Genomic DNA, 22,251 nt, shown 5'->3' on the forward strand with positions numbered 1-22,251 from the left:
ACCACGCCGAACGTCGTAGGTAGGACAGCTTCACCAGGGTCGCCTGCAACCCGGTTCGTGTCTTGCCCCGACCCTTGCATTGATGGAGCATAATCTGGTGTCCTCGAAGCGGATAGATAGGCCGACAGAGATGACGAGACAACACGGGCCAGAAATGGACGCGAGCCATCTCCAGACCTGTTTGTGTGGTCTAGAAACAGCTTCTCACACCGTCCTTGCATCCGAAATGTCTCTGTGTTGATTCAGACCCTGACCACACTTGACGCAATCATCTCCCTGTCTCATGTGTCCTTTTTCTATTTGCTGGCTGCCTGAGTGACCTCCTCTAATCTTGCATGCCATAAAACGGCAAATTGCCGAGACAGGACCATCATCAAACACTGCAAGAAGCAGTTACCGGCTACCTTTAACACAGGTATGATTTGCTTGACATGCAAGTGAGAGGAGGAACAGAATACGACAACCCTTTCAGCTTCGTGCAATAAAAGAAAGAAAAAAAAGTTTCATTGCCAAGCTCCTCGTCAAAACGACAATCCATTTAGGACGGGACACTGTGTACAAACGCAACGCTTCATGTACGGCTACTCCAAAAATTAAAACCAAGGACAAAAACAATGCAAAAAACAAACAATATGCAAATAAATCTTTGGGACTGAAGCCAATAGACAAGTGCCACCTGGCATCTAGTATCTAGCATTTCACATCCCCGCCGCAACCACTAAAGTCGCCCAGTAGCCGGTCGACTCCTGGCACATTCATGCCCTTCCAGCCTGCACCATCCGTCTCACGTTTACCAATGTCAATGACGGCACCGACAATGTCCCGGGTCACAAGCTCTGATACTGCACTATCGTGCTTGTACTCGGGATGCTGGTCGACGTACGACCGAAGCCAACGGGCGGCCGTCCACAACTCGCCGGATGCGCGCTTACGGATAAGGTCGAGGTACGTGGACAGTTGACAGCGGGTCTGCACGTCGACGTTCATGGAGTCGAGGTAGCTTTCGACTAGCGGAATGAGGCCGGGGAAGGGAGGGTCAGCTGGTGACGACGCAGGCTCGCCATTCGATTGGTCGTCGTTGTCGGCGCCGTACATTGGATATCCGGTGCCGTTTATAATCTCATTGATCGTCATTGGCCGGTACTCGTCCTCCACCGAGCCCAGCGCTACAGGCGTCTCCGGCCGGCTCTGTGCGACGGGCGTCGTTGTGCCTGAGGCGTAGGCACTGTTTGTGCCGTCGCCGTGTGGCGACCGATGGCGGCCATACCGATGGGCCCGTTGCGCATTAAAGAGGTTCTTCCGGAAGTAAAACCGCTCGTTCAAAACGGCGTCACGCGCATGCGCCGTCTCCATGTTCTCTGTCACACGTGCAATGGGGATGTAAAAGTTGAGGTCAAATGACAGGATGGCACGGGTCACAAGCACAATGAAGACGGCAAACGCGGCGTTCTCAAAGTCGGTGACCTGCACCTCCATGGGCCGCACCTCAACACGCCATCCAATGCTATTGTCTGGCGGCGGCGGCTTGAAGCGCATGTGTTGCCAGTTGGTCGACTGCAGGTTTTCAAAGTGGTTCGTCTGGTCCAGGTCGAGCGTCTGCAGGTCCTCGGAGAAGATGACAATCGGGTCGCGGATGAACAGGTGCGCAAAGTGCGTCGCCAGGCGGTCATCCATGCCACCCTGGATCAGCTCCGCCTTGATTTCCTCATCGACCACAAGGTCCGGGTCCAAGTATTCAGGCCGCAGCCGCGGGTCGGTCGAGATGTACGTTGAATTGGACGCGTATCGTGACTTGGGTATCCGCCAGCGGTCATTCTTCAGCGGCTTCTCTCCGAGCTCTTCTGGTGTGCGGTCGTCCACGGCGCGGCTGATTTGGTTCCAGCGCACGTCCGTATCGGCCAAAAAGCCCTTGTAGATTGGTGTCGCCGCCGTCAGCGCCAACAGGATGGGCCCCAGAGGACTGAGCTGGTCGTAGAGCCGACGGCCCTCGGTGATGTTCTTGGCCTGGAAGGTGATCTGCAAGCAGCAGCTGCCCATACCAAAGGCCATAGCATCCATGTGGATGAAGTTGTCCGGAGCGGAACCATTGCGCACGTCGGCATCTTCGGGGTACTTGTTGAGGTCGTAGTTGACAGTTGGGTCCTTCCACGGCCAGGGTGTGTTCACATCGCGAAAGACGGGCACGTTGACCTGGACCTTGCGGCCGCGGCGCGTGCGGATGTTGGCGGCAAGCGTAGGGAAGCGTATGTGCGGGTTGGCAATTTCATCTGGCACGAATTGTGACCGTAGCTTGGGGCCCGACACGGGGTAATACGGGTCCGAAAACACGCCTGGGAACCCCAGTCGCGGGAACGTCGTCAGGGTGATTGGGTACTCGTCGGAACGCATGTGGTCTTTGGCAATGACTCTCCGTAGCCGCATGTTCGGCTCGACATCGATGAGCTCCTTCAGCTCAATGCCCCACGGTTTACCCGGTGTCGATTCGAGCATGAACCGGCCGAACTCGGGATGGAAGACCGGCAGCGGGTCTTGGCTATGGTGTGTTAGATTTCACATCATGACAGCCACTTGGGAAAAGGGAAACGGTGGTGGGCACGACGAAACATACTTGGACTTGCTCCCGGCAGCATCTGTGACGTCAGCGTGGCCTTCTGTGCAGCCGCCCTTGGCCGCCAGGACAGCGTCGTTGGCCAGGGCATCGAGGATGTCGGCCTGGCGCAGAGACAGAAGTGATCGAGGATCATCCTTGTCATACGTCACAACGAGATACTCGACCTCATCGCCCCAGAGCAGGGCGTCCCTCTCTTTCGTCTTGGCCTTATTCCAGATCTCGAGGAGTTGCTATGCGGCCAGTCAGTTTCTTAGCACATTGAACCACAATACGCTGGCACCGGCTGGTTGCAACATGCGCCCTTCCGCTCACCTTGATGCCCCATTTGCGGACCTGGTCAGCGTGCGCCTTGGCTTCCGGCCAATCCAATGCCGTGCCGAGCTGTCTACAGCCACAAATTTGGAGATGATTAGCCGTGGCCCCTGGCCGACTCAAAATACCATGTCTTGCTCGCATGCGGTGGCACTTACAAGAGACCCATTGTGAAGCTGCGTCAGCCGCAGAGGAGTTAATTGCAGACGTTCTCTGGCGAGGACGCTGGTTGTGAACGTCGAAGTACAAGAGACGAATCTCGCAAAAATAGAAAATATCCAGTGTGCGTAAATATAAACGGGAGGACGAATGGGAAATGAACAAAAAATCACCTGCGCAGCTCTAAGGCCAAAAAAAGGCAATAAAATGCACCAAGATAACAGCCAGAAAAACAAAGCCTCTTGGGAGCACATAAAGCTCAAAGTGTCCAGAGACAAGCAAATCGCTTGGTGAGCTTAAAGCTTCGAGATGCCCACGCAGTGCCACGCAACAGCCTGGTCCCCCCCACGCGATGCAGGTCGAGGCTCGTCTAAGGCGGCCCTGGCCGAATCAACGTAACGTTCTCGTTGAAGTCGCAGTGAGGAAGCAATGTCGTCATCCGGGCACGCAACAAACGGGCGACGCGGTTGGCTGGCTAGAGAGCAACGGCCAAGAAAGAGGCAAGACGATAGTGAAGCTCGCCCCAGGTTACAGTGTGTAAGAAGTGATGTGTCTGAGATTGACGCTGATTGGGGGGAGGGAAAAGACAAAAAAAAGATCCGTCGATTCGGGTCGGCCGACTGCGGCGCGCGGGAGAGACGACACTTGGGATATGCTCGTCAGCGCCGGTCGGTCCTTGGAGAAACAAAGGCCGGAAGGCTATGGTCCTGGACGCGGTCCTCGCTGCTGTCCTGGCAGAGGGGCGACTCGACGGTTTTAAAGGTGATATCTCGGGATCGTATGGCCGGCCTTTTTCACTTTTTTTTTCTTGGCACATTTTCGTCTCTAGCTTTGAGTTGCGCACGAGGAAGGTGCTGCTTAGAAATACTGGCATGGAGCTAAGTCTTTCCCACCATTTTACTACGGAGTATTACGTCGTACCTTCTGTCCCGCTCTGAACCGCTGGTGACGAGGCAACAGCGTGCGGCACGACCTGACTAAAAGCAGAAAGAGTGTCCGGCAAGTCCAAAGGAGCACCATCCACATGTCAGAGTCATGGAGAAGGAGCTCTGAACTCCTTCCGGTCGCGGGCGTGGTAGACTTTCCTCCTTTTCGTCACTTTGTTTTGCTCTTTCCGTTCATCCATGGAATTATTACCCTGCAACCCACCCGCACATGGTGGCTTTGCGGACTACAAACCCCTCGCGCTTCTCCCGGTGTGCATGATAGCATTACATTTGTTCAGGAAAGATGTGAATATTAAAAAAAAAACTCATACGCGCCCTTCCCCTCTCCAACTTGGCACAGGGCGCGGATCGACCCACAAGCGGCGGTGTTGATCGTGCATGCGCTAAAGCGGGTTAACACCAAGCTGTAATATAAGAATATGTAATAAACCCATATATATTTACGCTTTGGGTACTACCGTACATGCCTCAGGCAGAAAACATTTCCAAGCAAAGGCGCCTTCACTGACGCGCTACGTGATTGACGCGAAAGGGGATCCGCCTTTGCTAAATGAGGTCCCCAAAACAGTAGAGCTTTTTGCGGCCAGAAGTCCAGCAAGGCCACCTCTCTGTTCACTCTCATCGTTTCCCTTTCTCACCATCATCTCGCCAGTATCATTTCGACTCTCGGGCTCGCTGTATTTCATCAAAGCACCGTCCGTTCCCAGTCATTTATCCGCCCTCACTTGCTGCCTGCCTGTGTAGCCGCGATAGCTTCAAGCTACGGTCTCCCATTCGAGCACATCGACACATTACGACATCCGGGCGAAGCGGTCGCACCACTGCGCACCACATCGCAACCTCCGAGGACGGGCGCTATGTCCGAAATCACGATTGACGCCAAGACGTTCCAGGACCGCGTGGGCGACTTTGTTAACGCCTGGAAGGCCGACGCGAAGCGAGCTGGTGATGATGGCGTGTTCAACGGTGCGAGCTCCATCCTCGTAATGATGGGCAAAGTTGAGGAGGTGCCCGAGTATCAGAAGAACAATGCAGTTCATGTGAGTCACTGCTCCAGTGATGGGGTTGGATGCCAAGTGAAGCAATGACAGCAAGAGGACGAAGGGCTAACTTGATCAGTTTTGGCTACTGGGCTACGAGTTTCCTACGACCTTAATGCTCTTGACGCAGGAGACCCTCTACATCCTGACAACGGCGAAAAAGGCAAAGTACCTCGACCAGATCAAGGGCGGCCGCTTCCCGGTCGAGGTGCTTGTGCGCGGCAAAGACGCTGCCGAGAACGACAAGCTGTTCCTCAAGGTTATCGATGCCATCCGGACATCGGGCAAGAAACTCGGCGTGCTCACCAAGGACACGTCCCGTGGCCCCTTTGTCGACGAGTGGAAAAAGACGCTGGAGGAAAACGGGAAGGATATTGAGCAGGTGGATATTAGTGCCGCCCTGTCGTCTGCTGCTTTCGCAGTCAAGAACGAGACGGAGCTCCGTGCCATGCGTACAGCATCTCGGGCCTGCGTTGCCTTGATGCATCCTTACTTCCTAGATGAGATGTCCGACGTTCTCGACCAGGACACAAAGATCCGCCACACCGATCTTGTCGACAAGGTGGAGAAGATGATCGACAACAAGAAGTTCTGGAAGACGGTCGAGTTGCCCAACAAATCGAAACTGCCGGCCGAGTTTGACGTCGAGCAGCTTGATTGGGTTCTTGGCCCAATTGTTCAGAGCGGCGGCAAATTCGACATCAAGTGGCAGACCGAGGTCAACAACGACTACCTTCGGCCCGGTATTATTATTGCTGCCTTGGGCATGCGCTACAAGTCGTACTGCTCGACCATTGCGCGCACATTTTTGGTTGACCCCAACAAGGCGCAGGAAAGCAACTACCGCCTCTTGTCGGCTGTCCACAGCCTTGCTCTCAAAGAGATCAGCGACGGCGTTCTTTGCAAAGATGTCTACGCCAAGGCCCTCGGCTACATTCGCAGCAAGAAACCGGAGCTGGAAAAGAACTTTATCAAAAATATTGGCTATGGCATCGGTCTGGAGAACCGCGACTCTACGCTGCTCCTCAACGGCAAGAACACTCGTGTCCTTAAGGATGGCATGACGCTCTGCATCACGACGGGCTTCAGCGACATCGAGAACGCGCAGTCCAAGGACAAGAACGACAAGCTCTACTCGCTTGTCATTACCGACACCATTCGTGTCACAGCCGGCGAGCCGGTCATTTTCACAGGTGATGCACCGAGCGATGCTGACGCAAGCTCGTTCTTCTTCAAAGACGAAGAAGAGGCTCAACCCACTCCTAAGAAAGAGAAGAAGGATGCCCGCGTCGGCGCTGTTGCTACCAAGAACATTACTAGTACGCGCTTGCGTTCAGAGCGTTCGACGCAGGTGGACGAGGATGGCGATAAGCGCCGCCGCGAGCATCAAAAAGAACTCGCGCAAAAGAAGCAGCGCGAAGGCCTGGAGCGCTTTGCTGAGGCCACCGGCGGCCAGAACGGCAAAGAGATCAAGAAGTTCAAACGCTTCGAATCGTACAAGCGGGACAACCAATTCCCGCTAAAGGTTCGCGATCTCGGCATCGTTGTCGACACCAAGAACAGCACCGTCATCCTGCCCATCATGGGCCGTCCCGTGCCGTTCCACATCAACACGATCAAGAACGCAAGCAAGAGCGACGAGGGCGATTGGTCGTTCCTCCGCGTCAACTTCTTATCTCCGGGCCAGGGCGTCGGCCGCAAAGATGATCAGCCGTTTGAGGATGCGTCTGCCCATTTTGTGCGCAGCTTGACGTTCCGCTCGACAGACGGTGACCGCTACAACGACATTGCCAATCAAATTGCTGGCATGAAGCGTGACGCCACCAAGAAGGAGCAGGAGAAGAAAGACATGGAGGATGTTGTAGAGCAGGACAAGCTGATTGAAATCCGGAACCGGCGGCCAGCCGTACTTGATAATGTCTTTATCCGCCCGGCCATGGAAGGCAAGCGCGTGCCAGGAAAGGTCGAGATCCACCAGAACGGTATCCGCTACCAGTCGCCGCTGAGCGCGCACCAGCGTGTCGACATTCTGTTCTCCAACGTCCGCCACCTCTTCTTCCAGCCGTCGCAGCACGAGCTGATTGTCATCATCCACATCCATCTGAAGGATCCGATCATCATAGGGAACAAGAAGAAGACGAAGGATGTGCAGTTCTACCGCGAAGCCACCGACATCCAGTTCGACGAGACCGGCAACCGGAAGCGCAAGTACCGGTACGGCGACGAGGACGAGTTCGAGGCCGAGCAGGAGGAGCGTCGCCGGCGCGCTGAGTTGGACCGCCTCTTCAAGAGCTTTGCCGAGAAGATTGCCGAGGCCGGCCGCAACGAGAACCTCGAGGTCGACATGCCGATTCGCGAGATCGGCTTCAATGGCGTGCCTTTCCGTAGCAACGTCTACATCCAGCCGACAACCGAGTGTTTGATCCAGCTGACGGAGCCGCCCTTCATGGTTGTCACGCTCGAAGAGATTGAGGTGGCACACTTGGAGCGCGTGCAATTTGGACTCAAAAATTTCGATTTGGTGTTTGTTTTCAAAGACTTTTCGCGCCCGCCGTTCCACGTCAACACGATCCCCGTTGAGTCGCTCGAGGACGTGAAGGAGTTTTTGGACTCGTCAGACATTGCGTACTCTGAGGGTCCGCTGAACCTCAACTGGCCGACGATCATGAAGACGGTCACCGCCGACACGCACCAGTTCTTTGCCGACGGTGGTTGGGGCTTCCTACAGAACGAGTCGGACGACGAAGACGGCGATTCTGAGGAGGAGGAGGAGAGTGCGTTCGAGATGAGCGAGAGCGAGCTCGAGGAGCCGTCTGAGTCGAGCGAGGAAGACTCCGATTTTGATTCGAATGCCTCGGACGAGGCAAGCGATGAGGACGCCAGCGAGGAGGAAGACGGCGAGAGCTGGGACGAGCTCGAGCGAAAGGCGAAGAAACGCGACCGCGACACAAACCTAGACGACGACGACCGCGGTAGCAAGAAGTCGCGCAGGCGCTAGGACGGAGAACACATGGTTGAGCAGGGGTCGCGCGAAGGTCTCGATGGCAATTTTCACGCTGCATTGAACATAATATAACCACACTGACGACATTCCTTTATCTATCTGTTCACTTTCGTCATTGTCTTTTTTTACTATATTCGTATCTTGTTATGCTCTTTCTGTTTTGCTTTTTATTTCTGTAAAATGGGACTTGTTTTTTGTTCTTTGCGACATGCGTTTGCGAAAAGGAAAAAATTGAAGACTTTATTGTTGATGACTGAAGCTGTGGGTTCGAGCATCTTATGGAGCTGTCTGCTGAGCCTCGAGACGTGACGAGCAGAAGCAGCCGAGCAAAATGAGAAAAAAGGACGTGTATTTCAAATAAAAGGCATTCACTGGAGATAGTACCAAAGGAGGGATCCATAAAATCAAATTTATTTTAACCATACAAAAATATCCCTTTTGCGCAACGCCATTATACAGAGAAATTACATAGAAATGGAGGAATGTGAACTGCGGGGACGAAAGCATACGAAGCAATTGCCTCTTGCTGTGGAGGTGCATAATACAAGTTACAGCGTCCAGGCCGCTCGAGTGTGTTGATACTTGTCATGCACGGTGTGAAAAGCAAATAAATGACACGAAATGAGAATAGTCGGAAAAACATCCATAAGCCAAAAAGAAAAGAAGAGCACAAAAAACAAGAAACAAGCCAAGAGAAGCAACAAGATGAGAGCTAAGGAATCAGAAAAAGCGACGAGAATGGGAGTGCACCACAAATTCGGCCGCAAAAAGTTAAATCCAAAGTACGTCTGCACACACCGAGACTATTTTGCCCGCATGGGATTCTTTCCGGAACCAAACGCTGCAACCAACTGCGCCGGTTTGGACATGGCATTCTACGCCCCGCTGCCGCCGACGTCCCGGCCCGATGCGAGGACAGCACTGCCACCAGCACCACCGGCATCAGCCTGTCGCGAGGGCGCCGGCGCGTTATTCCAGGACAGATATGTGTGGTCACCCAGCTTTCTTGGCTTAATCATGTGCGTGACGGTGAACACAACACCCAGGAGGATGCAGATACCGCCGACAACGAGGTAGGCAATGCCCAGGAAGGGGTTGCGGCCGCCCATGACAGTACGGGTGGACAGGATAATGGACTTTGTGCCGCGGAACTCGGTAACGTTGAAGACTAGAGAGAAGAAGAGAGGGTTAGCAATCATTCGCAGGTCCGTCACCCGCACGAGTGACCAGGCGAGTCAAACACTTACAGCTAATAACATCGACCTGGTAGGTCCCGCTGCGCATGGCGGTGGTGTCGTTGCGTTGAGCCAGCTTGCTGAAGGTAGGCAGACCAGCAGTGCGCATCCACACCATGAGGGACTCGTCCGTGGACAGGTCGGGCGGCGGGTTCGACTCGGTGTAACCGTTGGGGTATCGGTGGATCCAGTTGGGAGGCGGCGAGACCTGTGAGTAGCTCATTGACGACGGGAACTTGCCGTACAGCGACTTGTCGGAGCTCCAAGCAATGTTGGTCTGGTTCTGCATGACGTACGTCTCGTTGTCGCTGCTGCCGTCCTGGACATTGAGCAGCACGGGGCTGGAGAAGGTGTCGTTGAAAAAGGAGTTGGCAATGAGACCGCAAGGATAGTACGCGGCACCGGTGCTGTTGACTTCGAGCGGGTCGCACTTGGAGCCCTTGACGTCGGAGTCGCTGACAACGTCGCCCTTAAGCTGCTTGTCGAAGAAGCTGTTGACGTAGCGACGGTGGTTCTGATAGAAGTTGGTCAAGTGGTAGTAGAAGAGCACGGGAGGGCCCATGCTCTCGGGGATGTCGAACTGCAGGCTGCACACGTTGACGGGGAAAGGCACCTTGACGCCGTCGTATGTGACCTCGATGGGCGTGCGCTTCCACATAGCGGCGGCCGTCGTTGAGTTGCTAGATGCCTTGAACTGCATCTTGACGGCGTCAGACGGCATGGCCTCGAAACCTGCCGTCGGCGCCTGGTTGTCACAGTTGGTGTAATCGAGCTGAATCATCTGTACCTGCGCGCTAACGTAGAGCAGAACGCCACCGATGGGCGCAAAGATGATGCCAATTGCGAAAAAGAGCGGCAGCACGGTCTTAGGCGTGAGAATAGGTCTGTGATGCGTTGTGAGCGGGTGTACTCTCTCCCGCTGTGTCTCGACTTCCTGTGTCATTTAAATGTCGTCGAACTTACTGCCATGCCTTGAGACGTTGTTGCCGAAAAGCGGTGTCTGTTCACGGGGGCGCAGAAGCATCGTCAGTCAAACTGGTCCATAGCATCGCCATCGACATCACGACAATGATGAGCCATCATCACCACCGATCCCAATGCCCAATATCGCGCCGCCGGATCGCCAGGAAACGCGCAAGAACGCGCCCGGCATCTCCGGAATCCACATTCCCTCTTCCGAGGACGTTTCACGTACTTGCAGGTCTCTTGCTCTTCTTCTTCTCGGCGTGCTTCGAGTCGCTCTCGGAGGTAATCGAGTCCGGGTGGCCCAGATCGGCCGGCTCATCGTCGCGGGGCGCCATCCTTTAGACGTCGATTTGCAATTTGCGTCGTTCAGTATCTCTTCTTATGTCCCTATCCTCGCTGTGTTGTTTCTGCCGTCTGTCAAAGAAGTGCAGATGTCGCGTCGTGGCAAGACGTAGGTCGAGTTTGCATCGCCCTGTTTTTTGTTGGATGATGGCTGGCTGCTTTGCTGTTGCCCCCTTTGCTGGCAACTCTGCTACAGATGACGGGCGCAGTGGCAGAATTCCAGGAGGTAGAAACTTAGCCCGTGGCGTTAGTTAGTTGGCTAGGCTCAGCCACAGCGCGTCTCGCATTTGATCCCACAGCATACGAAACAGGTGTGGGTCTGGTCACGTGATATTCTATTTCGGGCAACCACAGAGACCAGCCTACGTAAGATGCGAGGCTGGTAACAACGTCAGGCAACAGGGAAATTTGACAGATAACAAGTAATCAGGGACAAGTCCTAACGTAATGATAGGCAGAGACATGCATGCCAGCTAGAATGGCTAAACAGCGACACAAAAAGCTCGAGCGACTATTTTGAAAGAGACGCAATGTGACCCCGGCGGAGACGCAAGGGATTAACGCGTAGTGGCGATCAGTCCGCGCGTGCATCCAAGTCCAAGCACGTCTTAGCTGCAAGAAAGGGAGCCTGCCTCCTGCCCGGCTTCCAAGACGCAGTGGTGCATCCGTTGCGTGACTCCACAGGGGGCTGTCGCAGTAAGGTCATTCCCGACACGGACATTCGCTTTGATGCATATTAAACCGAAAGGAAAGGAAAGAGCGTCCTTGGGAATGTGTAAAGAAGGAGCGAGAGAGGCCCACCAGTGCCAGCTGTGCCCGATTTCAAAATGGGCTCGCTTCACCTGTCTTACATATTGCCCATAGGCGATCCGACCCTCCTTCCCCGTTCGCGCACTCAATCTTGTTTCTGCCCAGATGGGTAGTGTGGAATGCCGGCTGCACAGAAGCTCCAGAAGCTTTTTTCTGTCGTTCCAGTCCTTCCACTTGCGGAAGAGGGGCGGTGCCGCATGGTGGCCCGTGCGCCTTCTAGAACGGTTCCAGCGTCGCTGACTGGCCCCTTGGATTGCGAGCTTGGGTGAGGGGCTGTTAACCCGCCGCTGCGCTGCTTCTTCGACGTACGTTTCGAAGTGGCCCCAGACGTGCACTACACACACTGCTGCCGTTCAGCAACCTCATCAGGAAGCAACACTGTTGCAAACTGGCACTTTTGCCTTGCGCTGCTCCCACCAGCGCTCCTACCTCTTTTCTCCTTGTTTTTCTGGGTCTTTTTTCCCCTGGCTTCCGCCCCCCTTCTGCTTTCTTTTCCCAGCTTCCCAGCTGCTCTTGTTCTATGGTTTCCCCTTGCCCAAAGCTTCTATCCTTCCATCTTCGACTCTCCCTTTCTTCTTTCTTTTTCGCTGCTGTCTGAGCTGTCATCCTACATTACAAGTCTGCCATCGATACAATCAACGCATGCTCTTATTGCGTGCCTCTCCTGCCGCCCCTTTTCGTGCCGTCTTTCCTCATCGCTCTTTCTCCATTTTGTGTTTTGATCAAACAACCCCACTTGCTGGGTTGTGAGAACAAAGACAGGAGGCAGCAAGGCCGCCCAGACAGGAAAGAACGACATAACAAAGGCGGATTGATTTGCCCGCAGATAAGCAACAAGTTCGAGCATTCCAGCACTATCGCACCCCTCCACCAGGTAAGCTACTACATTCAAAGCCTCTTTCTGTCTTTCCTGGCTCCTTCTGTTTCTTGTCATCCACCGTCCGTCTTCGTGCTTGTCGCCCATACCCTACTCCACAACCTAATTCACCACCTCCACCCCTCATTTGTCGCCACCAAACCAGACGACATCATAAACCATTCCCAATCTCTCTTTCTATTCCCATTCCCTCGTCTCCACCGTCCGCTACATCGCCAGCTCGTCGTCCCTCTACAGCTGCGTCACGCCTCCGCATTCACAGGTTGACCAAATTGTTTCGCTACAAGCTCAGTTGTGGACGGAAACTGCTTTGCCATCTTCCTCACCGTCGAGCATCATCAAACATCTCCCAGGCTTCGTTTCTGCTGAGCTGAGCTGTCCTTGTCCTTCACAAGCTCTGGCTATAGCCGAACCTGTGCGTTCCAATCTTTTCTTATCGTCACCTCGCCGATTGCTCAACTCCTGCTTGTTATTATGCATTACTTCCCATCCCAGTCTCCCCAAGGCCCATCTTCGTATCACCAGCAGTCGTTTTCAAGAAAAGGCGCAACGAAAAGCCTCAAGCCCTGGGTCCCATGCACAGCATGTTGACACGCTCTCCTCTGTCATCTTTCCCTCACTACGTTATCGATATCGTGCAAGGAAGGGGCAGAAAGGGGCTGTGAACCCGGGCAATTGCTGTAACAAAGTTCGCTCAACACAGACCAATTGCTTCTGTTTGACAGCTCTGTCCACCAACCCTCCGTTTTTCCTCCAAAATAGCCGCAAGCACACTCAAAACATAGACGCCGCGCACAAGAGCACAACATCACATTCGCATTGCCACGACATCTAATGAATGTGTGGTCTTGTCTAGTCTTCCAATTGTGCACACTAACAAATGCTACAAGCAACAGACTCGGACACGCCTAATCCACGTGGAACGTACGCCTGTGTTCTATCTCCCTTACGATTTCGTCGGGCCATATCTCAGATTCCACGACAAATTGTACCTCCGTTTAAAGGCTTTGTCTTTTTCAAATTATCCACCAGCGCCTTCATTTTCCCTGCAATACTCCGACCTTACCTCACCGAACATTACGATATCGACGACACGATCGCCATCTCTCCAGTTCTCTCATATTTTAGCCATGTCTGGCGGAGGCTTCACAAGCCCTTTTGCGGCCAACTCAAACCCGTTCGGTCCTCCGTCGGCGGATTCAAGGAGGGCTCCAGATAACGCAGGGTCTATGCAGCAAGTTATTGAGGAGGACGAGAACGATATCGTTTCGTCGCCAACGTCACCCTTTGCCCTCAAGTCCGGCGCCGTCGGCGGTCCGTCCCGCGCCCTTTTTCCAGCAGACTCCTCGTCGGACTTCTCGCAGAACTTCGGCCGCTCGCCCCCGCCCGGCGAGTACCCCGCACAATACAACTTCGGACGGCGTACATCTGTGTCCGCAGAGTCTCTAAAACCGGTAACCGACTCATACGACAACTGGTCGCCGCCGGTGCACCAGAAGTCAGCCGAGCAGCTCGAGCGCCTGAAGGCTGCCATCCAGGGGAACTTCCTCTTCAGCCACCTGGATGAAGAGCAGTCTGCGCAGATTCTAGGTGCTCTGATGGAAAAGCCAATTCCGACAAAAGGCATCAAGGTAAGCGACGGTTGAATTCCCCTTTGGGCCGGTGTCAAGAGTCAAAGTGCAGATTGCTAAACTTTTTTGCGTCAGGTCATCACTCAAGGGGATTCGGGCGACTTCTTTTACGTGGTCGAGAAAGGCAGCTTCGACGCTTATGTCAACAGCTCCGGCACCCTTCAATCCGGGCCTGAGGGTCTCGGTACAAAGGTGGATACGATCGCGGCCGGAGGTTCGTTTGGCGAGCTGGCCCTCATGTACAACGCACCTCGTGCAGCCACAGTCATCTCTGCAGAACCTGCATGCACGCTATGGGCACTTGACCGCTTAACATTCCGGCGCATCCTGATGGAGTCGACGTTTGCACGCCGTCGCATGTACGAAAGCTTCCTCGAGGAAGTGCCGCTTCTGGCTACCTTGACGCCCTATGAACGCTCCAAGATTGCCGACGCCCTCGAAACACAAAAGTTTGCAGCTGGCGCTACTATCATCCGCGAGGGTGATCTGGGGCACTCTTTCTACCTGGTGGAGAGCGGCGAGGCCACGGTCTATAAGTCTGGTACCGAGAGCCCGGTGAAGCACTACCAAAAGGGCGACTTCTTTGGCGAGCTTGCGCTGCTCAATGACGCTCCCCGTGCGGCGACGATTGTTGCCAAGACCGACATCAAGGTCGCGACGCTGGGTAAATCTGCCTTCCAGCGGCTATTGGGTCCTGTTGAAGGTATTATGCGCCGGACAAGATACGAGGGCGTCAAGACTGGTGTTGAGGACCTGGATCCTCTGCAGACTTCCTAAGATTGTTTGCTTGATTTTGATACATGTGCCAAATATCTACAGCGGTATCTTACGACCGTCAAGGAACAAATTATGGTCAACGGTAAAGTGGAATCCGGAGGCGGATTTGGTCATTACTCGATGATTTTTTTGTGTTTTTTTATCATGCCTAACAGTTTTCGTCTCCTTTTATTTTATTAATTTGCAGTTTGTTTGGTTTGTTTCTCTTTCGAGATACTATCGTATCTGTTTCTTCGTCCCTTGCCTCTTTTTTGGAGAATCTCTCCATATTTACAACACGTTTCACTCCACAAACACCCCATAGGGCCCAGTACCTTTCAAGGACATAGTGTAACACCCTTAAGGAGGACGTCCTTAGTTTGAGGGATGGCGACGGTGGTGGCGTTCGGGACTCCTATTGTTGTTTCATCTTCTTTTGCAATACGATCATGTTCCTCTCGTCCTCTCTTTCACGACATCGTAAGTTTCTAGTTGAGGCAGGCTGTTACGATATTTGATTCATGCGCCAAAAGCGCTGCACTATAGCAGCGTTTATAATCGCTTCACTGTGTCGTCCGTAGCAAAAAGATAAAAACAGTGCTCAATACTGGTATTCAAAACTCACAACGCCAGGCGCCTTTCCATACACACAGCATGATATGACCAGTCTTCGTTAGACACGCTCTCTCCCTCTCTCTCTCACTCTCTTTCCTTCTCCCTCTCCTACTAGACGTCCTCGCCATTTTCGGCTCGCTGCCGACGCGCGTCCAGAATCCGTAACCGCAGCTCCTCGGCCGCGGCCTCTGTTTCCAGGACACGGCCAACGCCAGTCCGCCACGTCTCGTCCAAGCTTCGCAGCTCACCTGCGGCCTCGTTCTGTGCGCGCTGCCGCCGTAGCGTGACAAGATCGATGTCTTTCCGCGTCGCGGCCAGGTCTGCCTCGAGCGCACGAAGGTCCGCCTCGGTCTGCCAGTTGCCGACGAGCCACGCATTTTTGCCGTAGCTGTCGAGCAACGCCAAGTGGGCACGGCGGCCACGCAAGTACGTCTGGCTGGTGTAGGCGCGGGTCAGTCGTGTGCGGAGAGCGGCTGCATCCGAGGTGGTCGCCACTTCATTGTCGTCGTCGTCGTCGTCATCTACCTCGTACCGGGACAGGTCTATGGCGGAGAGCTGTGTCTGCTTCTTCTTGTCATCCTTGGCCTCGGCGCTCTGGTTGGCGGCAACGCGGGCTACCTCCGCCTGCATGGCGGGCGTCAGTTTCGACTCGTAGGGGGGGCGCAGGAGAGCATGGTGAGGATCGTCGGGAACGGTGGTGCGCTCTTGGGCGACAAGGGCCTCGGCAGCGGCGCGCTGCTCTGGTGTTGGTTCAGGGTCGACGTCTACATGGGGCGGGCGTTAGCAATCGCCAAGTGGCGACAGATTGGGCGGGCTGCGTAGTGTGGACGTACAGGGTAACGACTCGTGTACACTTGTAATGTAGGGCATGGCTGCGATGTGAGGGGATGTCGGCATCAGATGTGTTGGTTAAAGGTTTACGCCAAAAAGCGTGGCTTTGAATCGCGACAGCCTTGTTCAGCTAAAATCAGGGCGGTGTGTAGTGGCAGAATCTGGGAGGATTGAGTTTTGGCTTCTGTTTGAATCCGCCCACTACAAGCCTGCAGTGGTCAACAACCCAGAGAATTCGGAAGGTTGCCTATTGTTTTCTTTTCTTTCGTGTCTATTCGGTCCTCCTCTGTCATTTGGTGATTTGTGGCTTTATTTCTACTTTTTATTTCTGTGTTGTTTTACTTTGTACGGATATATTCTCCAGTTGTGATATTCTTATAGTCTGTTTAATTACCATTTTTTTTTAAAAAAAATATTATTGAAAGGTAAGTCAAGGACAATAATATTTTCAATAGAACCAAGCATACAAAATACCGTCTCATGCGGAAAACAAATATCAATTAAACAGTCATAAACCGGCCGTGCTACATTGACCATGTTATGAGTAGCTAGGTAAATCCACAGTAGTGCAGGCAGTGAGGTAGTGAGCTCCTTTCGCAAAAGTCGTATGTATAACGACCAATATCAATACATCTAACAACTGCAAGACCTCCTCATGATATAATATGCATGGCCTTTAACTTTATAATCTGTAATTTCTAGACAATTTCTTCGTCTAGTAGATTTTGGGCCGCTATGAATTCCTCATCCTTGCTTGATTGATAGGGTATAAAGTGTCGTTTGTAACAAAAAAATATAGAGACAAAGAATACTGCGCCGTAGTTCAAAAGGCGTGACTACTTCCCGAGTCTGCTCCCCAGTCTGCTCCCATCGGTACTCGGCTATGTACCTGCAAGAATATAAGAGCACGTGGACATTTGTTTCTAATGCAACTTTTCACCAGCTGTACAAAGAGTCCCCAGTGCTCTGCTTCCAAGTCTTTTAGCACCTCAAGAGTTTTGAGACACTAACTTCGTCTCTATGTCATGGTCTTGCGTTGTGTGACTTAGACGGAATAAGTTAAGAGCTTGGCCTGTCTGTGCTCTCTTGTGACGTTTGTCGTCTTCTGTGATAATAACAACCGTGGAACAGAAAGTGTGAGAATGGATGACCATGCGTCGTGTTACTGAATTTCGACTTTGTACGACATACAAATTGATGTGAGGACATTGTAAGTCGTGACCTGGTCTGTCCTCTGCCATTCATTAATTTAATTTTCGGTGTCTCCCCTCCCCAGACACCGCCACCGTAGCAAAGCTGTAACCTGCTGTTTCATGGTCGTCCAAAAAAAGAAACCAAATACAAAAATAAATACTGCAGACAATGAGCCTCTTCATCTGAAATGAGTATCGACCCAGCGAGAAGAGTCAATTGCAAAGAGTCGATGAAACATTGGTGGCTCTGCTTGTGATATAAAAAGACTCAGACTCTCATACAATTGCACAATGGGGTACTAATATTGGGATTTTTTTTAAGAAATAAAAACTCCATTGGTGGGTCTGAAACCACATTATTGTGGCGTGAATGATCATAAGATGGAAAGGAATTAAATTGGCCAAGAAAAAATGACACGACTAGAAAAAAAACAAGCAAGTACTGTGAGGTTTTTGTAGGATGGCTCCGATTAGAGATCGTAGGTGGTCCGCCCTTAACCCAGAATAATGTAAAACGCGGGTCTATCCATCGTCCGTCGTTTGCATCGTGAAACACGAAACGAGGCTGTTTCGAGGTAAGGCTGTTTGTTGACTTACCCAGTCGGGCCAAGTCGAGCAAGGACGAAGAACGCACATTAACACGTTAGAAACCCTGATCGCCTTTCCCTGTAATAGGTCCCGCTGCGCAAGACTCGCTTCTGTTTCATATTGTAGCCACGACATTCTAAATAAAGAAGCACTGGGGTTGAGAAGGCTGAAGAATTTGTGGCGATACGAATGAAGATTGTGGTTTGTTTTATGCTCCAAGTATTAATGTCGTGATACCGCTCCCTTGTCTTGAACGGCAGAAGGCAATTAGATTGTAGGACTGATACATCTCGCGCTGCGGATGAATGACCGTCGGCTTCCGAGCAGCTTCCTTTTTGTTCTCAACCGAGCGCGATTCGGGTTCTTCTAGAATCTTTTCCCATGACTTTAATCTTCTTTAGCATGAAGCTTGGATCTCAACTGGGGCAATGTCCTGGCCACTCTCTTTAAAAACAAGTCGACGCAAACCGTTGATAAAGGGCCAAACTGGAGGACGCTGGATGACACGGTTGGCTGTTGAACAAGAAACGAACGACAAAAGAAAATGAGTGGAGAATTTTGAATGCTTTTTTGTGTTGTTTTGAATGAACACGATCAGTTGGCTCCTGCCTTTGGTATTCCCGCATCAACTCCTTTTTTTTTGTGACTGTAATCTCGGCTGTAGCCATCGTTGTAACGCCGATGTGCACGACGTACGAATGCCACCTTTGCAGTTGCAAAATGCATTTTGCTACTCTTGTCTGGTTGTATCGGCTGTTTGCTGGCGTCTTATGTAGGCCGGACTAAGGGTATTTAAATGAGGTTATTCCACTGTGCATACAAACCTGCGAGTGAGAAACAAGACAGAGGACCAAACAAAAAAGGGTTAAAGTGAACGAGAATGACACCACCAGGCGTCTTAATAACTGTATTATAACAATTAAAGTGCCAACGCTTTGGGGATGAGAAACAAAAAGAAGGAAAACGTCTGGCAAACAAGTGCGGAAAGTTTTGGCTAAGCCTCTCAATCCCTGTTGCTCCTGGTCTCTGTCACGTTATGTACGATACCTGGTGAGCATATTGGCCCTATTCGCGTTCGATTTCCCCTTCCCATAAACGGGCCATCGTTACCAATCTGCAGCAAGAGACCTGGTGCGGCATGTCAAGGCACTGAACGGTACAGAATAGAAACGAGAAACATGAGCCGAGAAATAAAAAACGGGTTTGAAAGTACCCGCACTCGTCAGGTGCTCTGAATTAAAACGGGGATACAGCCGTGCGGAGTGAATTAAATAGCCTTCCTACACTACCGGAAGGATTCGATAAAATACCAGATAATTATGTGGCAGGCAAGGGTTATTTACACTCCCAGAGCTTCCCACTTTCTCCATTTCTTTGGGGATCGTTCTCTTGTCACTAACCTGGCGTGTTTCTGTCGACGCTGACCTTGCACTGCATACTGGGTATGACAGACAGCTATTCCAGTTGATCATAGCTTGCCTGGTCAGTATCGCGAATCGCTCCCTCGTCGCGTTGCCCCCTGCTGACACTGCCACCCCCGGGCGGGTCTGTCCTGATTCGAAACGGCGAGATACGTTTAGAAAGGCCATTGATTGACTGTTTGGCTAGGCAATGATACTTTGCACAATCATTGCTGTTCTGATTACCCAAAACCGGCGCACCCAATTTTCACAATGGCCGATGCACTTCGTGTCTTTTGCATCGGTAATCATGTCACCTGGCCACTCAACACGGCCTAGAAATTGATTAAATCGACGTGGGCAGATGCGCCCGCCCGTACACGCACGTGCAAACAATATAACGGTTCTATGCAACACAAGAGGGCTGCTGGGGTCTAGATTGCGCTACATTTTCTTTGTGTTTTCTTTTCATGCCCAGCAGCTCCTCTGCATGTTCTGTTGATCCTGGGCCGCTCCTTCCAAAACCGGGTACGCATTCTGGGCCCAGTTCTTTCCCGTGTTGTGCGTTCATCCTGCACGCCCAGATTCTCTCGGAGCGCACTCCACCCCTGCCTTACCCCTTACCGTCGACCCCTGGCCCCTGTTCATCCGCTTTTTCACGGTGCTTTTTTCTTGTTCTGAGCGGCGACGCTGGCCCCTGCTCATCTCAGAGCTCCTTCTTTTTAGAGCTTTGCACTTACCTGGCACCCACCCAGCCACTGTACCAAAATGGCACGACACGCTAAGGTATGTGTATTTGATGAAGAAGGAGCGACTGGCGTCGAAGACGGTGACACGATGTCGTCCGATGTTCAGTCCTGCAGCACATCTCCAAATCCTAACGGGCCATTTCAGCTTGCACATATTCCTTGGCTTAAAGTTACTGAGAAATGCCCGAAGCTCTTTTGCCACAAACCGAAGGGACGGCGCGATGTTCGCTCTGTTTGACCGCGTCGATTTGCCGTAGTTTGCATACCGAGCTTTATTATTATCATTATTAATTTTTTTTCTTTAAAAAAAACAGAACACGGAGAATTGTAAGAACGTCCAGACGCTGCAAAGACAAACCACTGCTCGCTTTACTTCTCTGTTCGACTTCACTGAAGCGAAGCCCAAAACATCACCGAAGATCACAGACCATCAAGCAGTTGTGTGAAGCTTTCCCCACCCTCGCCACCCTTCTACCACGCAGCTTTTCCTGGTCGATCGACAAAAATAGTCAAATCGACCAGAAGCTCTTTCGTTTCAACCTTCGTGTTTATCCCCCCTGCCCTCGTTTGCTCGCTATTTGTTTCGTTTCAAGCCAGGGTCCCAGCATGCACAGCCGAAAAGGGATGTGATGTGATGCTGTGGGAAGGGAAGGGAGCATCTTGATGTGCATCAAGACGGATCCGCCTGCCGCAGGAGCTGCAGCGTACGAAGTACTGTGGGATAGCCTTCCATTGCTGTACATGTTGTATGATACTTTCAACATAAGCACTGAACACTTTCGTACATGCACAGCTTCCCGGAAGCAACGTCCGTGGCTCAAGCAACGCGCCTAATCCGCGACGAAAGTCACAATGCACCCGCCTTCCCCCCTTCCCCCCGCCCAATATGCCCAGGGACTTTCTCCTTCCAAAGACCCATAGCCGGAGAATCTGTTACACCAACAACGGCCCCATTGACTCTCATGGCCACTCGGCCCTGTGGGCTTGCAAACTCTTGGGCCTTTGCTCTCTATTTGTTCACTGTCTATCTCTCTCGTAAGATATTGTAAATGTGTCGTGCACTTCCGCTGTCCTTTTGTCGACACAAGAACGAGATGGTTTCGGCTTTTCTGATATCCTTCACTGGAGCTGCTACTACTGCACGCGCCGTCCTTCCTTCCCCTTCCTTCTTTGCTGCGCCGCCTCCTCTCTACGGCCCTGGAAGCAACCCAAATGTTGAAACTAATGGGACAATTGTGGTTCGTTCCTGCGTCTGTCTCCTTTGCTGACCTGCCCCCTGTGTCTCCTGCACCTTCACAACACTCTCTCCACAGTATAGGCTTTGTTTCCTAGGCATTTATTTTGTCGCCCGCATTCGGTTCCGTCCGACCCCTTTCCTTCACTCATTTTTAATATCCTCTTACACATCCTCACGCCTCACGCATCCCTCTTCTGCTCTTCCCCTGTTCGAATGGTATGGATGCAAATGTGCATTACCTGCTGCAGCCAGCCTTCCTGGGTTTACCCCTCGATCACCGCACCTGCAATGTGCCAATACATCTGCACCTGCCGTAGGAACTGGCTCTTTCTACGTTGTGATTAGATGATTAGCGCGTTTCCTATTTCCCTATTTCCTCTTTCAGCTGGCCGGTTGCGCTTTCTCTTTTTTTCGATTCCCTACAAAGTAAAGTATCTTTCCTATTACGTAGCAATGCAGAGAGACATTATCACGCTACTGTATTCACGCTAACGATTTTATCTCCCCTTGGTCCGGTCCTCTTCCTGCTGCTCGATCGCCTGCATTTTCGCCCTAGGCCTCTCCTTTCCCTCCTGTTCTTTCACGTCTGGTCCTCTCCGTCCCCCATGGCCCCCTAGCCCCCAAACTAAACCCTCCGGAAAGCAATCTCTCATCTCGCAGGGTCCTCTACCTCTTGGTCTCTCTCGCCCTCATTTCTTGTAACGCACCGCCGTCCCTGCTTTTCCCTTTCACGTCTTACCAAACGGCCCTGTTGACACTTCCTTCGTGTCTTGATTTCTCATTGTTTTTGTTTTGTTCCCTTCGCCTCACGTCGCTGCATCTCCTTCCTTCTGGCATCTGTTTTGGCCTATCTACTTCTCTGCTGACGTTGTTTATCCTTTATCTCTCTTACCTTCGCCTCGACCCCCTTCGTCTCATATCCCTTGCTGTCCGGCTCGGCTCCATAGC

The 22,251-nt window shown here is 52.3% G+C and overlaps 5 protein-coding genes across 5 annotated transcripts; 2 read left to right on the top strand and 3 right to left on the bottom strand.

Moving 5' to 3' along the window:
• Nucleotides 1–690: 690 nt before the first annotated feature.
• On the bottom strand, nt 691–3,092 carry SPBR_06695 (glutamate--cysteine ligase catalytic subunit; the record flags this gene model as incomplete). The annotated part of the gene is made up of 4 exons (XM_040764951.1): nt 691–2,533; nt 2,609–2,841; nt 2,924–2,996; nt 3,082–3,092. 4 exons carry the CDS (start codon nt 3,090–3,092, stop codon nt 691–693), a joined length of 2,160 nt encoding a protein of 719 aa, XP_040616016.1.
• A 1,794-nt stretch (nt 3,093–4,886) lies between these two features.
• On the top strand, nt 4,887–8,067 carry SPBR_06507 (uncharacterized protein; the record flags this gene model as incomplete). Its single annotated transcript, XM_040764763.1, has 2 exons — nt 4,887–5,069; nt 5,149–8,067. 2 exons carry the CDS (start codon nt 4,887–4,889, stop codon nt 8,065–8,067), a joined length of 3,102 nt encoding a protein of 1,033 aa, XP_040616017.1.
• Nucleotides 8,068–8,948: 881 nt separating this feature from the next.
• SPBR_07058 (LEM3 family) lies at nt 8,949–10,609 on the bottom strand (the record flags this gene model as incomplete). The annotated part of the gene is made up of 4 exons (XM_040765313.1): nt 8,949–9,241; nt 9,321–10,192; nt 10,272–10,308; nt 10,504–10,609. The coding sequence occupies 4 exons, from the start codon at nt 10,607–10,609 to the stop codon at nt 8,949–8,951; spliced, it is 1,308 nt and encodes a 435-aa protein (XP_040616018.1).
• Nucleotides 10,610–13,433: 2,824 nt separating this feature from the next.
• SPBR_07342 (cAMP-dependent protein kinase regulator) lies at nt 13,434–14,711 on the top strand (the record flags this gene model as incomplete). The annotated part of the gene is made up of 2 exons (XM_040765596.1): nt 13,434–13,934; nt 14,010–14,711. 2 exons carry the CDS (start codon nt 13,434–13,436, stop codon nt 14,709–14,711), a joined length of 1,203 nt encoding a protein of 400 aa, XP_040616019.1.
• Nucleotides 14,712–15,416: 705 nt separating this feature from the next.
• Nucleotides 15,417–16,175, bottom strand: SPBR_07781 (pre-mRNA-splicing factor SPF27; the record flags this gene model as incomplete). The annotated part of the gene is made up of 2 exons (XM_040766035.1): nt 15,417–16,069; nt 16,139–16,175. The coding sequence occupies 2 exons, from the start codon at nt 16,173–16,175 to the stop codon at nt 15,417–15,419; spliced, it is 690 nt and encodes a 229-aa protein (XP_040616020.1).
• Between the last annotated feature and the right edge of the window lie 6,076 nt (nt 16,176–22,251).

Source organism: Sporothrix brasiliensis (genome assembly GCF_000820605.1).
Source record: "Sporothrix brasiliensis 5110 chromosome Unknown Cont20, whole genome shotgun sequence".
Taxonomy (NCBI): Eukaryota; Fungi; Ascomycota; class Sordariomycetes; order Ophiostomatales; family Ophiostomataceae; genus Sporothrix; species Sporothrix brasiliensis.